We start from the raw sequence: 18,372 nt of genomic DNA, 5'->3' as shown, positions 1-18,372 counted from the left end.
GGGGGGCTCTGCATTTTAATTTTAAATGAAGCTGCTTAAACATTTTAAAAACCTTATTTACCTTACATATAACAATAGTTTAGTGTTATATTATAGACTTGTAGAAAGAGACTTTCTAAAAACATTAAAATGTATTACTGGCACGTGAAACCTTAAATTAGAGTGAATAAATGAAGACTCAGCACACCACTTTGGTAAGGTTGCCGACCCCTTTCTAGTCTGACCCACATAAAGCATGCAATAGAACTTCTCTTAGTAACTTCAGTATCAAGCCCGTAACTTCTGGTTGGCTAGACCATATAGTCTTAATATAAAGATTAGATAATTTTTTAAGATTTCATGTGATGGAGCACTGCCACATCCCTAGGTAAGCTATAACAAATTATCCTGACTCTTAATTTTCACCCTATTTCTGGTTTGAATTTATCCATCTTCAAGTTTCCAGTCATTGATCTTGTTCCTTTTGTCCACTAGAGGGTTCATATATCAGAAATCTCTTCCCCATGTAGATACTTCCAGACCCCAATAAGGCTATCTTTCTGCCTTGATCATATTCTTCAACTGCTCCCAAATGGCAAGCTTCTTTTTAGTCCCATCTGTATTGGTTCTTGATGAGTAATAAAATTTTCTCTAGTGTTGGCTCTTTAACAGCTTACCTGCATTCTTGTACTACTTCAGGTCCCTTTCTTGTCCAAGGCTTAATTTCTTATTTATGTGCATGCCTGTATTAAACCACTGAGACTTCATAAATTCAATTAAAAACTTAGCATTATTACTCTACTTGGCTTTTCCCTTTCAACAGGTGAAAGATGTCATGTAGGACAAACTGTAGAGTGCTGCTGAGTCAGTTGAATGCTTCTGTCTTTCATTCCCCTCACCTGAAGGGAGTTTCAGATTAAAATGTACATACTGAGGAGTAAACACAGGAATTGGAAAATCTGGCAGGCAAAAACAATTGCCTTTAGCCACCTTCCCTTTGGTGCCATCTGTCTCATTGTCTTAAATAAAAATAGTTTATTATTCTCTGGGTTACTTGCATAGGCTTTTATTTCTAGGTGTTTACAAACTTACATGATGTCAATATTTTACATGCTTTCTCTGCCCTCCATCCTGCTGATATCTGTTGCACTGATTCCTGATGCCTTGCTTCATGATTTGTGGGGATGAAGGGGATGGATCAGGTCATGAATTGTTTTCCTATTTTTCTTCCATCCCTCATGCTTTTCAATTTCACTGCTGCAGTAGGGCTTGTTCTGAGTTGCAGACCTTGTTTGTGGCACCGGCTAACAAGTATTTGCTTGCTATACTTTACGCATAAGGATGGTCAGAAGTGTTTTAGGCTGATAAAAAAATTAGCTGAATTTGGTAGTGTGTAAACTAAACTGCTCCAGACTTTTTTGCTTTTAGGGCTTTCACTAAGTGAATAAACTCCACCCTTAATGCATTAGCATAGTGTTGTGAATAGACAAATGTCAACCTGACTGAACAGCAAAAATTCATCAAGTGGAAAGTATTTATTAGAGCTTTGAGAGCATAAAATGCTGCCATGCTGCCTTGGTGTAATGTGTAGGAGTGGGTGAAATGGCAATATCTTTGTGGAGGTTTTCCTGAGGCTAATTGGGTTGTATCACTGATGCGCCAATATTATGTAATTACTAGTGTGTATTTTGCCCTTTAGGAGCACCACTTTTAGCAAAGATCAATTAAAGAGGTGATACTAAAACACCACATTTTAATATACTGTACATTTAGAAAAGTGATTTAAATCATTATTGTCCCCTTAAAACATCTTTTAAGCCTGTACTTAAGGATGCTCTTCGGGTGAGAGCAGCAGGATAGGAGTATTTATCACACCATATATATCTAGTTCCACACTTCCCAGTTCTTGTTTCCTTTGGAGGTAAAACAGTTGTAAACACAACACAGATGTTCTGGTAATGGCTGAGCTATAGGTTATTTCAGTTTCCTTCTCCTAGTGACTTATATGAGCACATTGCCTATAAATATGTTTATAAATAATTTTTTGGTGGTTCCATTTGCTTTGGATACCATCTTCCAGATGACTCTTGTGTATTGTATTTCTTAGACGGTAAACCCTCCTCTGAATTTGGGTCCTAGATTTCCTTTAACAAATCCATTTAAATTTAGGGTAACATTCAGATTCAAACACCCTTGATTTTCATACTTCCAGTATCAACCAGGGAAGGCTGATATAATCCAGGGCCCACATTTGCACTTAAATCACTGGGAAATTGCCCTTGTGTATTGTACTGACTTTCAAAAGTCTCTCACTTCCTATAGTCAGGGCTTAATTTGTGCCAGGTCTGAGCCCCGGCACCTCTAGGCTTGCCACATCCGTTATGAATGTAAAAAATTTGCTTGAGAACCAGCACCTCTTTCATTACAATTAAGCACTGCCTGTATTGCATCAGGTACAGTAGTATACATATTTATGAGCATGTAAGTGTGCTTTTTAGTGATTGTGCTAACTCCTCAAATGTCTCTCTTCTGGCAGAACACTTCTGTAAGTTACAAAACTGTGTGACATGCAGAACTAGATTCAATAGCAGTCTAAATTTTGGAATGCTGTGTTTTTAACACAGTACTAATGACCTTCAGTATGTATCGCTTTAGAAATAAACTGTGACGTGACCTAAATAGCCATGTCAGCTAATCAAACATAATTGGGATTTAATAGGTATGAAGACTGAACTACTTCAATCATTGATGCAATGTATTGGTGCTCCTTGCAAATTGTGGGTGAGGAATAGCTGCAGGATATTGGGTCTGATCCTGAGGTATAGAGCAGCTACAACTCTTATTACCCACACTGACACAGTTCTGAGAGAAGATGGGAGTATGTCTTCACTTCTGCTGTAAACTGATTCTTCTGTAGAGGGTAGCAGGGTCCTGGACTATGGGTCAAAAAGTGCTGGGCTCACAGTTAGAACAGTTAACATTTAGAATGCTTGGATGCATCTCGAAGAAGAAGAAAGAGCCTTACATACGTGCTTTTCTAAACAGTCGTGTGTTGCCCTCTAGAGTAATAAATCAAAATCTCTTTAATGTTTCTAGTTCTAGTTTTTTGTGTACATGATAAACGTAAGTAATCATGATCTGTCAACTCTCGTATTCTGCTCTATCATCCCTTTTGCTGTCACTAGTTATGACTAAACTTAGGCCCATTAAGATCTGCATGCTTGAACTCTTTAAGTGCTGTGTGGCTTTTGACTCATATCAGTGGACCTCTGCATGGGCACAAGTGTTGCTTCCAAATTCAAAATTACTGACAACAGTGAATTTTGGGTCATGTTGCTTCAGTACGTTTTCCTGGACCTGCTTCTGGTGTTTGAAGGTTTAGGTTTTTTTGATCTACTGAAAAAAAAAGACTGCTGTTGTAGCCATCAGCTGCATCCAAGGCAAGGTTCTAGTGACTGAGGGTATTTTAGAATTGACTCTGCCCCATTTGTGTTCTTATTATGGCTGTAGTGCCAAACCTATTTCTGAGACTGGTTGGTTGAATTTTTGTAATCTTTTTCGTGTTAAGATTTCAAAACATTGCTAGATATCTGCCTTAATGAAACAGATGGATCGGGGAGGACTGGGTTTACCAGTAATGCCGTAGTGGAAAATAAACAACTCCTATCTCTCTTGTGGCTGGGAAGAGTGCTTGAATTCCTTGTACATGCTCTCCTTGCACCAGGCTCTGACTTTGGTATCTGGGTATCTGATATAGAATCCCACAACCATAGTATGGTGTGTGGTTTTTTTTTTTTTTTTCCCTCCTCTCCTTCTCTTCCCCAGCACCAGATATTTCTATATATTCTACTCCCCACTCTACCCCAAAGCCTCTGGGTTTTGAGGGTTTGATTTGCACCCATAATTAACTCAATGTATGCATCTGCTGGTCGAAGCTTTCATAAGTTAAGAAAATGGCTTACATAAAATCAACATCCTTATCACTCTTTTTGCTGCCAAAAGCTATGGAGACACTGGACGATGTCACTGCAGCAGTTAACATTTTGAAGGATAGCTTTACAACAAGAACTAGAAACTCCTCTGAAAATAAAAGTTAAATTCTTCAATAACAGATATCAAGCTTTCTTTGGCCTATGTGAGCAGAGTCCATGGGGTCACTTATGATTCTCAGGAGACATGGGGTCACTTATGATTCTCAGGAGACATGGGGTCACTTATGATTCTCAGGAGACATGGCATTATTGCCAGAAGTCTATTACAGAGAATGTGACCATTAAAATATTGTCCTGGCTGATACACCCTTGGTATTCTGGTGAGATCTGCAAAGGCATGCTGGCATGCCTCTTAGGATTGGGCTACACTGCAGTTAGACACCCATGGCTGGCCTGTGCTAGCTGACTCAGGCTCACAGGACTCTGGGTAATTGTGGTGTAGACATTCAGGCTCAGGCAGGACCCTGTCTGTCACTTTCCTACCAGCCTGAGCCCAAACACCTACAATGCAATTAAACAGCCTCTTAGCCTGAGCCTTGCGAGTCAGCTGGCATGGACCACCTACAGGTTACTTGCAGTGTAGACTTATCCTTAGAGCCTGCTTTACTAGATAACCACCAATAGTTGGTCTTATCCTCTCACCTACTTCACATAAGACCAAAATTTGTCTTTAAATCCAAAGTAGCTTTTGATAACTTCGAATTGAATTGGTATAACTTCTTTGATCACCCTTTTAAGAATAAATGTTGTGTTGGGGTGGCCAGAACACTCTCACAGCCTTGAGGACAGATACTATGGTAAATGACTTTGGACTCTTGTGTTATCTGTCATTATCAGTCTCATTGAAACTCCTAGTCTAGTCTACCAGATGCTGTTTGTCTTTTCTGTACTTATTGTAACAGGTTTTTTTTTTCTTTATAGATTTGATCCAGGCAACCAATGAGACCAACGTTAATATTCCTCAAATGGCTGATACTCTCTTTGAGCGAGCAACAAATAGTAGCTGGGTGGTGGTGTTCAAAGCCTTAGTTACAACACATCATCTAATGGTTCATGGCAATGAGGTAAGCAAATGGAATTCTCATAAGACTGTGTTTACCCTGAAGAAATTCTGGGATAGGTCATTGAAAATTTAAAAATAACTTTTTTAATTGTTTTAATTGTTCAGTGTTTCATGAAAACAAAGGACTACACTTGTCAATTGCTACTTTCCAAACTTAATTTGAAGCTGGAGATATTGAGAGCCAGTACAGAACTAGCAGTTAGGCTTTCCTTCCAGCAATTGTAACTTGTCAACATAATAGATCAGGTAATCATTCAGTCTTTAACTTCTGCCTCATCTTAATTCTGTGTAACTTTAATTTTAGTTTCTAATTTTTAAGCTGTAACTTTGCAATATGCTTGTTTATGACCATAATGACTGAGAACGTCTTAAGGGAAAAAATAGGTAGGGGGAAAACTCTAAATGTTGTGGAATCCTCACTTTTGCATGCCTCCTGTGACTGGTTCTCTGATATAGGTCTTTCTGACCTCTGTTAATGTGTTCTGTTTTGCCTAAAACTTGAATTTTATACTAACACAGCATTACCCATTTCATTTTTATTCATTATATAGCCAGAACTCTTTAGACCATTGTCCTAGTTAATGTCTGCTATACAAATGATTATCCTTTCTTCACTGTATGCAAATTTAATAGCATCTCTCAGATCATATTTTCCTAATCCTTGTTTGCATTAACTTCAGATAGTTTCTCTTCAATTAGTGGTTCTTTAAATATAAAACTTCATAGAGCGAATTCAGCCTCTTTACAATTGTACTTTGCATGTGGAAAGAAATAATTCTTCTCTAGCCTGCCACTGTGTGTGCGCACGTGCATGCACCATGCACTTGTCTCTATGTAGCTGCATCACAATTCCTAGTCCAACTCCATTTGTCTGTCGTGTCAAATTTTTGTAGTTGGTTACTAGGGTGACCAGACAGCAAGTGTGAAAAATCAGAACGGGGTGGGGGGGGGTAATAGGAACCTATATAAGAGAGACCCAAAAATTGGGACATCTGGTCACCCTATTGGTTACTAATGTGCTTTCCCATTTTTGCTGTCTTTCCGTAAATGAAGCGCTCCATATATATGCAATGCCTAATACAATAGGACCCTGATCTCAGCCGGGACTCCCAGGTGCTACTGTAATACAAATAATCAGTTTAATAGCATTATTCTCTGTTCTGCCCACTTGCAAACTAATAGATCTTGTTGCTCCTTAACTGTCTTCCACCTTTTATGTCCACCAGTTAGAGGAAGGGCAGGACAGTAGAGTAGTCTAAGTTTCATTTTATGAGTGCTATTAAAACTGTTAAGGAGAACAACCAAAGCCTCAAGCCAAATACATAGGTTCTAACTCCCTCCATATTCCCAAGTTTTGAGGAAGTTCTAATCTGGATCCGGCTTTGTTACTTTGACCATCTATATCCACGTGAGTCAGAGTGGCTCAGGTCAGTTAGCAGGAGATCAGCTGAACCTTCCCTTTATATGTACATATGATCATCTCTAATTTCTACCTGCTTGCAAATCTGAACTGGAATGAAGAGGTAAGGGAGAGGAAATTGACTTGCATTTTTGTGTCTTGCAGAGATTTATTCAGTACTTGGCATCTAGAAACACGCTATTCAATCTCAGCAATTTTTTGGACAAAAGTGGATCACATGGTAAGAATGTGTTCTTCTGTCTGTATTAAACTTTAGCAATAAGATACTGCTAATATGTCATAGGCCTTGCTAATCTATATTAGTAGAGACCCATTGAAAGTTATGAATTAGGGAGCATGTGAAGCCAAAATGGGGATAATCCATTCTAAAATGGATTTCATTTGACAAACTTACATTTTCTTTGCAGGTACAACACTTTTTGTAAATGTAATGAAGCCATAAGGCTAAGTGAGATGAGAGAGGAGGGGGAATAATTGAAGCTCCCATACCTTATGATTCAAAACAGAACCTTTCAAATGGGAATAAGGCAGGGTATCTTATCCTATTAATTTATCTCTTTATTATGACTGGATGTAATGGAAGTTAGAGATGGAAAGTGGCAACTGGCTTTATATATAAAAGCCTATTCTGAAAGATACAGACCATCTCCCACAGTATTCCACAAGAAGTGATGGAGTCCTCCTTATTAGGAGCATTTAAGACTGAATGAGAAAAGACACGTTAGGGAACAATTTCTCATTTACAGTACTTCCCAGGATGGATAAAATTATATATAAAAATATATATAAATAATATTTTATCCATCCTGGGAAGTACTGTAAATGAGAAATTGTTCCCTAACGTGTCTTTTCTCATTCAGTCTTAAATGCTCCTAATAAGGAGGACTCATCACTTCTTGTGGAATACTGTGGGAGATGGTCTGTATCTTTCAGAATAGGCTTTTACTTTTTATTGCTACACACTAAGGAAGGTGGGCAAGAGGATGTTGAGGAGGACAGACAGGGCCGGTGCAACCATTCAGGCGACCTAGGCGGTTGCCTAGGGCGCTGGGATTTGGGGGGCACCATTTTCTTCGGCAGCGACCGCAGCGGCCGGATCTTCGGCCACCCCTGTCACCACCCGCATTTAGGTGGAGGGAGCTGGGGCAGGGGAGCACGGGGAGGGCCGCCTGCAGCAAGGGGGGGGCATGCAGGGGAACTCCCCGCCCCACCTCCTCCCCAAGCACGCTGTGGCTGCTTCACTTTTCCCGCCTCCCAGGCTTGCGGCGCCTAAGCTGATTGGCGCCGCAAGCCTGGGAGACGAGAGAAGTGAAGCAGTGATGGAGTGCTCGTGCTTGGAGCAGGAGTGAGCTGGGGCGGGGGGGTGCCTCGGGATGGGGAGTTGCCACAGGGGGCACCTCAGGGCAGAGGGGGGGAGCTACCGTGGGGGGGGGCGCCTCTGGGCAGGGGTGTGGGGGGGGGGCTCAGGGTGGAAGTTTCGCCTAGGGCGCGAAACATCCTTGCACCGGCCCTGAGGACAGAGGGGCCAATCAGATGTGGGGGAGAGGATGGCAAGTTGGCTTGAGAAAGTGGTTGAACTGTAATTCTGCATGGATTGCTGAACTTTGTAGTGGGCTTGCTTAATATGTTGCAATTTTTTAAGCTAAAAGTTCTCTGTGGGTGGAATAAATTCCCTCTCTTAATAGAAGGAATTATAAAGAACTATATGAATGGCTTTAGGAATGTGTGCAGGAAACACAAATGCTGGAGTGGTTGCTACATCAAAAAGATGTTTCAGCTGTTACCAGAAAGGACACCTCATAAAGAAATTTTTTTTTTAGTATTTTGCATTTTTGTTATAGATTCACACACACGGCAAGGAATAAAACTAGAGAAGAACATATATTTAAATGGTTGAGCTCCATGTGTTTGAATTCCTGCTAATGCCTAGATAAGGGGGAGTAATTCTGCTTTCTATGTTGACACATTCTCCCCACCCCTATTCTTGTCCTCCTTGTTTAGAGGTATCTTAAACTGTATATTGTGGTAAAAGTTTATAAATGTTAATGAGACCCATAATCATAGGGTAATATATAAAGTTTGGGGAGCTGTCCAGGGAATGCTGTGGTGATGGGCCTGATCTTAGTAAAGATATTAAACTTGCTACTTCAAGATCACTAATGAAACTGGCAGTTGATATTGAATTGGAAGGAGAGGTAAATACTACTGAAGATGGAAATACAGGCAGAAAATAAATGTTCACCTTGGAGAAAATCCAAAACCTAGATTCTGTACCTTATAGGGAAATGTGGAAAGATATTTATGGGTGGTGAGGAATGCTAATTATACTTGATAAGCATGGAGATTTAGCAACAGAAGAAGGCCAGGGCAGTTTGGGGCTGCATAGACAGTGGTATCACATGGGGGGTCATTGATAGCACAGAGGTAAGCACCATAGAGGCTACTAGCTCTCAGTTTTGGTGCTCAGCTGGGGGCATCCGTTTCAGGGAAAGTCCAGCTCCTATATATAGCCTTGGAGTACGGTATCCTAAGTCACTCTGTGAGGATGGTACATGGACAGCTTGGTCAGCACTAAGAACAGAGAGACTGGAGCATGCTCAGCAAGGATGGAATCTTTAGTTGCTGAGCTAAAACTCTTAATCTACACCTCTCACCAAATGAAAATCAGAAAATCAAAACTGAGGAGCAACCAAGGCCCTCTCTTTGCTTGGCTGTCCTTTGCAAGCATGTCTCTGGATAGGCTTGAGGCACCACTTTTGCATATAGGATGAGCAGTCTGGAGTAATGATTCTTTGCATGCCACTCCCCATTTTGCAAGTGATGCTCTTGACAGTTTTACATAATTTTCCATTTCCAATGAGGCCAGTCCTCTGACTTATACTAGCCTTGTTCTAATGTTAGACTACCAGTTTTTACTTCAATCTAGTAGAGAAATATAATCTACCATATTAGAATAGAACCCTATACTTCAAAGTGTTACAGTAGCGCAATATCAAATACTTGCAAAATCCATCTTTCAGTTAAGAGCAAACCTCTGCTGTTTTGTGCTTCACCGATATGTAACAGTGAGACCTTTTGTACTGGCAGAGATCTGTCCAGAGTTGATGGCTGCCCACATGCCAGTGAAGGAGTCATGTCTGTCTGTCTCTCTTGCTTTTTTTTTTTTTTTTTCCTGGTCCCACTGTGCCATGACTTCACTGGGCCAGGCTATAGACTTCTTTGGGACTTGTGATCAGTAGGTAAATGCTGTGTCTTAAAATAGTTTCTTTGAATCCATCCTTTCATTTAAACAAACATAATGAACAGAGAAAAGGGGTTACAACAACAACAAAGCCTATTTGCATTAGGGTTGCCAACCTTCCCAGTTTCGCTGGAAGTCTCCCAGAATCAGGCTCGATCTCCTGTAGGCTATGGAAGCCAAACTGGGAGATTTTTACGCTGCCAAATGTCCAGTAGTCTCCTTGCCTGCCCTGGCCCCACACCACTCCACTCCCGGAAGTGACCGGCATGTCCCTGAGCACCAACTCCACAGCTCCCACTGGCCGGGAACTGCAGCCTATGGGAGCAATACCTGCAGGGAGGGACAGTGTGTGGAGCCTCCTGTCCCCCCAACCCCTAGGGCCGCAGGGATATGCTGGCTGCTTCTAGGAGCAGCATGCGGAGCGGGCAGTGCATGGAGCCCCTTGTCCCCACTTACCTCGGGTGGCTCCCCGTCAGCGGCTCAGCAGGACTAAGGCAGGCTCTGCCCCTGCAGAGCCATTGGCCACAGTTCCCAGCCAGTGGGAGCTGTGGAGTCAGCACTCGGGCCGTGGGCAGCACGCAGACAAACCTGCCCCCCGCTCCCTCCCCCCCCAGGCAGCAAGGATGTGCCAGCCACTTCTTGGGAGCATGCGGGGCTAGGGCAGGCAGGGGACTTTGTCCGCGGTGCAGTGGGGCTGAGAGCTGCCCGAGGTAAGTGCCACCCAGCTGGAGCCAGCACCCTCTCCCACACCCCAATCTGTTGCCCCAGCCCTGAGCCCTCTCCTGGAGCCTGAACTCTGCACCGCAACCCCAGTCCCAGGTTCAGCCCAGAGCCCCCTCCCACACTCCAAACCCCCAGCTCATAGCCTGTACCCCCTCCCACACCCCAACCCCTTGCCCCAGCCTGGTGAGGGTGGGGGGAGAGCAAACAACAGAGGGAGGGGGGGACCTTAGAAAAAGGGCGGGGCCTCAGGAGGAGTGAGGCACGGCAATGGTATTTGGTTTGTGTGACAGTTGGCAATCCTAATTTGCATGTTGTTTTACCTAACTGCTTAGGTAGATCTAACTTACCTCCCACATCCAAGAGTGAAGGGGCAGCATATCTTGAGCAGTCACTGACTCCTTCTGACCCCCTCTCAAGCTCTTTCATTTTTCCACCTGAAATGTCCCTGAGGCCTCAAGCTGGGACCTTCCACCAGTGTGCATCAAGACTCTGGTTGGAGGTGGAAGTAGGCCTCAAAGAAATTGACACTTGTTTTAAGTATTAGTGACTGAGTTAATCGATTGTCTGCCTTCCGACTGGGCAGCAAAATAATATTGGACTGAGGTAATCATCTGCCCCTATGTAGCAGACAGCATGACAGTAATAGAGATGCACACAATCTAGAGAATACCTATCTCCCACATTCTTAACAGTAATTTATATTAAGCCAGTTCTTTAGAAGAAATCAAACTTTTATGAATATAGGCCTTGAAGTTGGCATTATTATTTACAGTAGGCCTTGGGACACAAGATTGGACCAAAGAGAGTAGCATTGGCCTAGGGACTACAGTAGACTCCCAAGTTTCTCCCTTCCAAGCTGGAACCAGATCTGCAGGAGGCCCAGCCTAAAGAATTAAAAGGACAAAGTCCAAAATGCAGACATCTACCCAGTACAGAGGATGTTCTCCTGCCAGAGGAGAACAGGAAAACCCAGAGAAAAGGTCTAGACAACAGAATAACTGAGCATAATGTTAAAATTTCCCCCCATTGTTATTGTTTTAATGTTACTCCTTTAACTGAACTATCCTACACATGCAGTCTTGTCTCATCTCTGCCATATTGGGAGTAAAGACCCTTCCTTTTTATTTTGAATTCTGCATGTGAGAATTTGTACTTGGGTATGAACACTACATGTTGGATGCCCAGGTGGTTTTTAGTTGGCATGCACACAGCACTTGCTTTTGGGAAGGGGGTGATGTGGTTTCCACAGCTGTAAAAACTAACATTTCTGTGTACCACGGCTCAGACTCATGGCCAGGACACAGGGCCGACTCTAGGTTTCTTGCTGCCCCAAGCAAAAAATTTGCTGCTCCAAGAGCGCAACTGCCCAAGCAAAAACAAACAAACGAGTGGTTGGAATGCTGCCCAAGCAAAAAAAAAATGCTGCTCCTGGAATTGTGCCGCCCCAAGCATGTGCTTGCTTTGCTGGTGCCTAAAGCTGGTCCTGCCAGGACATGACAAAAATACTTCTGGATGTTTTTGCTGAAAACTTTGCTATTTAATTTTATGGACCCTGCTTCTAGTTGCTGGAAGAGGTGGTGTGTGCAGCAGAATTCAAAGAATCAAACATTGTGTGGGGGCGGGGGGAGCGGGAGAAGAGTGATGGTGCAAGTTCTTGAAGGTGGATATCTTTCATCTACATGAACAATTTGGTGGACACAAACGCTGCCTTGAATATTCTTAATTTGAAAATGGTGGTAGTGTCAGGAGAAATATTCAGTATCCAGTGCAGGAATTCAGAAAGGGAAGGGTATGGGTTGGTTAGAATGGCAAGAGGTATCTTAGTTGCTAGCTGGATTTTTCCTCCACTATCACTTGCAGTCAATAGAAATTGTTAGAGTGGCATTGTCATCAACCCTGATTTATGGTCGTAATAACCAGGAAGCTAGCATGAATATTTCTTCAACATGTAAATTATCTTATGGAGTAGACAATCTGAATCTGTGGTGATCTCTTCAGACCAAAGAAACTATAAACGGATTGCAGTACCATAAATTTTCCTTCTCTTTTTCCAGTCTTTGGCTAATTTGCGAACACAGTATATACTTGAAGCTCCTCTGGAAATTGGAGCAATTACGTGTAACATGATCCATAACCCTGGGGTTACTAAGACAGCTGGGATCACTTGAGTTCCCTCTTGACAAAGGTTTTGCTGTAAGGCAGCATGAACTAACACCACCTTTTAAAGCCATGCAATAGTTCTCCCAATACACAAGGACCTTCAGAAGCAGCAAATTATCACCTGGTATCAACCTTCCTTTCCTAAAAAATTGAAAAATAATTGCTTTTTGCAAAATTCTCTGTCTTGAACTACATCTGTCCAACCAGTGAAGTTTCAGGCCAACATATGAAATAAACATACTAAGTTCACCGATGGATGACCTACTCTTGCCCATTGACTGACTGGGGTAGGACACTTCATCTCCTATTAGATCTTAGTATTAGGCATGTGGCAATTTTCCAAAAAGGGCCATATATTTGGAGTTTAATGTATCCATCCTACACATACCCACATCACATAATTTGAAAGCTTATTTTATATACATTTAGTTGAGGTATGATGTGGAGCTGTTAAGTACTGCCATAAGCCTGCAGGCTAGGTAAAACAATGGTACCCAAAATGTCACTTTTTGCAAGTTCCAGAAACACTGTAATATGGCTAATTTTTGCTGTTTACATTATTTCAACACCTTAATGTTAAGATTGGTCTAAGCTACCAAATGGCAGTGTATTTAAAATATTGTTTGTTTTTGCATGGGAAAGCCTTCCCCCTTCCCCCAAAATGGAGCTGTTTAGCATGTGGAAAAAATGGTGGTTCCTCACTAGTACTGCAAAAACTGAACTAGGAAGAGTCCCAGGGAGGGGTGTTCATTCCAAATGGAATTGTACCACTTAATGCTGATGGAAATATCATTCATGAAGGAGATAATAGAAATATATCCTCCAGAGACAGACTATTGATATTAGGATATTTTGGGGGAGACAAAACATTGCTGGACTTTCTTTTTGATTCTGATGTATATGCAGCTTGTATTGCAGATCAGATACTTGCTGGTAAGCAATTCAGCCATTCTCTACATGGCTTGATTCTAGCATTTGAGACCCTGGGTGATCTGAAACTTCTTTATTCATTGTTAAATGATGTGAGCAGGGAGGAAATACTCCAGCATTTTGTCAAATGTTGGCTGACACTCGGAACGTGTTTCAGTTCTTGAAACCTGTCTGTTAAAGAGCTCGATGATGCTATAACTCTGCATATGCTGCTATTGAAGGAATTTCAGGGAGGGTGGTCCATGGTATGCCCTGTCTCCTATATTCAATTTTGGAATCATTTTCTCCAAGTCATACTTTTAAATGTCCAAGTAGAATAAGATGGTTTTTGGAAACTTCAGTTACACACACACAATGCCATGCTTCAATATTTCTTTACTACAAACTGGACCTACTATGTAAGGTAAATATCAGTCTATGTACTTCTTCAGGGATATCAAGAATAGCCTTTGAATGTGTGGAATTTTATATGCATCAGGTTCCTGGATCTTTCAATGGAATTTGGAGTGACATGGGAACAACTGTCAAAGGGTGGAGTGGGACTGTAGGACTGACCAGAAAGAAACTAGCTCTTGTCAGGTGGACTCTCTCATAACACAACTTGAATATGAAAAAGCTATAAGAACAAGAAGTAGTGAGGACAAAGTCAACAAACAAGTCCTTGCTGCTAAACTGAAGAGGTATGAAGAGCATGTTACAGCTTTTACTAACCATGTCATCAGCAATATTGCAAACACATTTGACCCCAAATCACATCTAGAGGTTCCTATCAATGTTATTTACTGGACAACATGTAACATCAGATGTACAAGAGTTTCTACTCAAAATAGCAGATTCTGTAGAAGAACAAATAGAGCAATTTGTGACAGGTGCACTTGATCCTGATGGGACCCATAGTTTCTTCATTCCAGTCAAGAAGTCCGGCATCAATACCTTGATGACATAGCCAAGAAGACAAATTTAAGTCTGCCAAGGAAGGGACAATCATAGCAGTCCAGAAACTGTTTTCTGAAGAGCCTGTCATTGGTGAGATATGGATGATTTTTCAATGGCAACTGTTCTTAGGCACAGGTCCTATTGGGTGACTGTCTCTCCTTCTCATTGTTCCATCAGCATAGAACAGACAAAGCTGACTAGGACATCAACTGGAAGCTCAAGCTGAAAGAATCCATGATCTAAGAGCATTCAACAAAGAAACCGCAGTATATATCAGAGAGGCCATGGCTGGAGACAAATTCCACACATTTGATGAATTAAGGCAGGTCCTAAGAGGATGTGACAAAAACTAATTCTGTAATCAAAGTCTGACAGCTATGACAACAGTAAATGAAATCTGCAGAAAGACAGAGCAGGACAGGATATGATGTCTGATGGAAGAAATACAAGGTGATTGGTGTGCCTCCATGGAAAACTTGTAAACATGTAATCCAACAAGCATCTTGTAGAGGAGTTTTACAAGTGACTATGGTTCAAAATGCCCATACGTGCAGGAGCACATCCAGTAAAGACATTTTCTTACTAGAGGCTTTTCCAATGGTGACTGGTCAAAAACTACTGACACTTGCTAATGGTTTTCAATTATGGTCACAAGACCAAGTAACATAAAAGCATGTAAATTGACTGATTTGGAACTTTTATTTTTATATAATATAAAAAGCAAGTGTGTGTGTGTGTGTGTGTGTGTGTGTTATATATAATAGTATAACAAATAGAGCTGACTTCCACATCTAGTCTGGCTTGTGCTGTTGCTTAGCTAGTGAGCAGTGATTCTTGTACGAAGAACAGGTTTTGTTTTACTTTTACCTTTATTTGATGGGATTCAATGACATTTTCAAAACTGAGAATTCTTCCTATGTTTGAAGTGTCACTTTTTCATATGTAAGGCTATGTCTAGTCTCAGTAGATTTTGCATAGAATGTAAATGGTAATCTTAAAATGCAATATGCCGTTCAGTTTTAGCAAATGGGTAAGTATCTTTATAAACAATTATACCAGTTTAACAAAATATGGAACATTGTTTTATTGCAGGATATGATATGTCTACCTTCATAAGGCGTTACAGTAGATACTTGAATGAAAAAGCATTCTCCTACAGACAAATGGCATTTGATTTTGCAAGAGTGAAGAAAGGGTAAGCTGTTTGTTTACATATTTAAACTTAATTATGATGGGACTTGAGTGAAACCTGACTCTTCAGTCACTAAAATAAATAATTATCTAATGCTTTAATAAAAGGGCCCGGTTTAAGTACTAGTTGAACAGAAAATGAAAGATGCAACTAAATCTAAATATTAAGAAATAATTCAGTTTGTCAAGTAGTGGTAGTCCATACTCCCTCAGTGCAATCTTTAATAATGTCTTGAGCTGAGATGTGTGAAAACCCCTCAATGCCAACTGGCAGAGGGCACACCATCCTGTAACCCTTATCAGGCCTGACACGCTCACTGCCCCCAACACAGTTATTATATGTATCTAAAGATATCATATGTAAACTGGTGATGTCTGCTCAGGAATGTTATTTTGTGTATGTGTGGGTTGGGTATAAAGAGTTATGTATGTATGCTGGGTATATGATCTTGACATGTGGTTGGGAGGTGCGGAATGGATCCAGTCTTCCGTACACAAAAGAATGTGGTATTGCCTGGCTGGATTACAGACAGAGGTCAATGAAAGTACACTTACATATAAGGTAAATAAAACAGGCCAAGCTGCAGCTTAGTGAGTATACTGGGGGACAGAGTCTGCATCCCCAGGAAGTTATCCTGGCTCTTTAGACAGAGATAATGGACACTGGAAAAGATAAGGGGAACAAAGATATTCTAGTTATCCGTCACTTAAGCGACAAAGGGAAACGCACCCTCTGAGCCTGAGAAAGTTGGATCCCCCGGCCTAACAGGCTAGAGATGCTGGTAACTTGATTGGAGAACTGCTTAAGCAAAGATTGTAACTTGCGAAAATTAAGTTTTAGTCACTAGAAAGTGTATTTTTGTTCTTGTAATCATACCTTGTAACCATTTTATTTTAGTATCACTGAAATCGCTATTCTTTGTTGATAAACTTATTCTTAGCTTTACTACAAATCATATCCGTGCTGTTCTAATGAAGTATCGAGTGAGTCCTCAGCTAACCTAACAGGCTTGTGTGTACATTGTTTTTTGAGAGGTAGTGAACTGAATCTCTGTGCATGTCCAGTCTCTCTATGGACACTACAGAGACATGTGTCTGGGAACTCAGGAATTGGGAGGTCACAGATTTTATTTTTTAAAACCTGCAAGGCAGGGTAAAGACCAGCAGAGTGTTAAAGAGTTTGCTGGTGAGACAGGCTGACTGGCATGGTAGGAAGCTGACATACCCTTCTGCTTCAGCAAGAGAGTTTTACTGTAGATGAGACTGTAACATGGTGGCTTACAGTTCTGGATGTCCTGAGCTATGTCACAATAAGTCAGGATGACGAAAGTGAGTAGAAAATCTGTATACAAGAGCTTTCAGTGCAGTGCTTTTTTGTTCTGTTTTGTTTAAAAGTGCTATTACATGTTTTTCTGCAGGCATATTGCATGTAGACACGGGAGAGAGTGCTATTGCTCTTAGTCCTGATGCTACCATATTTGGAAGGCTGTATACCATTCTTGTAGAAGATTATAGTAAAACAGTTCAAGCGCCACAAGAACTGGAAGACTAGACAGAGTGAAGAAGCTAAATTTTATACTTTAAAAAAAAAAATGGAAGGGCCGATGGGAAATATTGTCATAGTTCCATTGCAGATGATGGCTATGGGAGATAGCAGCGCCCTGAAAAATATTTTTATAGTTTAAAAATGTTCTCAAAACTAAAAGAAAATGAGAAGTAGAATAGATTACGAAGAAAGATTGTTAGACCAGTTTGAAGAGAATTTGGTGAGAATAATGTAATTAGTTTTTCAAAACATACGGGATCAGATCAAATGAGCCAGCTGGCCTTTTCAGGCCCTACTAAATGTTAGAATTGTATTGTGGTAACTGGCATTTTACCATGTAGACTGCTTTAAGTCTTGCTTGTTTTTTCTTAATAGTACTTTCTTGAGTCACTTGAACAAAATATTTTAACCAAGAAAAAGAAGGTTTTAACCTTCAGACGCTTTTTAAAAAAAACTTTGTTTTTAGTTTTAGTTTGTAGGCTATCTCTACTCAAGCTATCGCCCCTTTTTAAAAAATAAAAAAAAAGCCTGCATAAGGAGGGGCCCTGCAGCTTATCTGGTTCTGGACGAGGGACAGAAGTAAATTCTGGAGCTGAGGCTGTCCACTGAGTGCCCTCTCTCCCCACTCCATCTGTTAACATAGGATGTTCCTGCTAACAGTCTCTAGCTGATCTCAACTGCTGAGTTTGGAAAACCTAACAGGATGGCAGAGGTATCCAGGACCCAAACTAGAGGGCTTGCTAGATCAAACACAACATCTTGAACTTCTCTCAAACCAATTGGAATTAGCAAGTTTGGTAACAAACAGGCAAGTGTACACTGATGCGCCCCCAAAATACCCACAGTTGTGAGGCACCTCTTCACTGCCTTCCCGTAGCATCAAGGAATCTCATTCGTGCTTGCTATGGATCAGTTCCCTGAAACCAACAGCCTCTGGCAGCACAAACACTCTTTTTCAGACCCCTCTCTCTCTCTGTGTAGGTAGCAATAGGTACATACCAACCCTGAGTCCTTGGAACATTCCCTTGCCCCTTTTCCCCTAGATACTCTCAAAATTACCAGGTATCATATTCCCAAAGGAACAGTACACACCAGCTTGTAAGATTCAGCTCGGGACCATCACTTTGCTTAATATCACAGTGCTTAATATATTTATAGTGAAAGCAGTAATAAACTTACAAGAAGTAGTAG

General features: G+C 41.2%; 1 protein-coding gene across 14 annotated transcripts in view; it reads left to right on the top strand.

The window, feature by feature from the left end:
- SNAP91 (synaptosome associated protein 91) overlaps positions 1–18,372 on the top strand; it is a 146,314-nt gene that overhangs the window by 31,198 nt on the left and 96,744 nt on the right. For all 14 annotated transcript variants that reach the window (XM_045010914.1, XM_045010913.1, XM_045010918.1 and 11 more), the window contains exons 3-5: positions 4,893–5,035; positions 6,599–6,674; positions 15,537–15,639. In XM_045010914.1, the coding sequence (XP_044866849.1) occupies positions 4,893–5,035; positions 6,599–6,674; positions 15,537–15,639 (322 nt within the window). The remainder of the gene's footprint in view (positions 1–4,892; positions 5,036–6,598; positions 6,675–15,536; positions 15,640–18,372) is intronic.

Source organism: Mauremys mutica, chromosome 3, assembly GCF_020497125.1.
Source record: "Mauremys mutica isolate MM-2020 ecotype Southern chromosome 3, ASM2049712v1, whole genome shotgun sequence".
NCBI classification, from domain to species: Eukaryota; Metazoa; Chordata; order Testudines; family Geoemydidae; genus Mauremys; species Mauremys mutica.
This window is presented reverse-complemented; position numbering and strand designations above follow the sequence as displayed.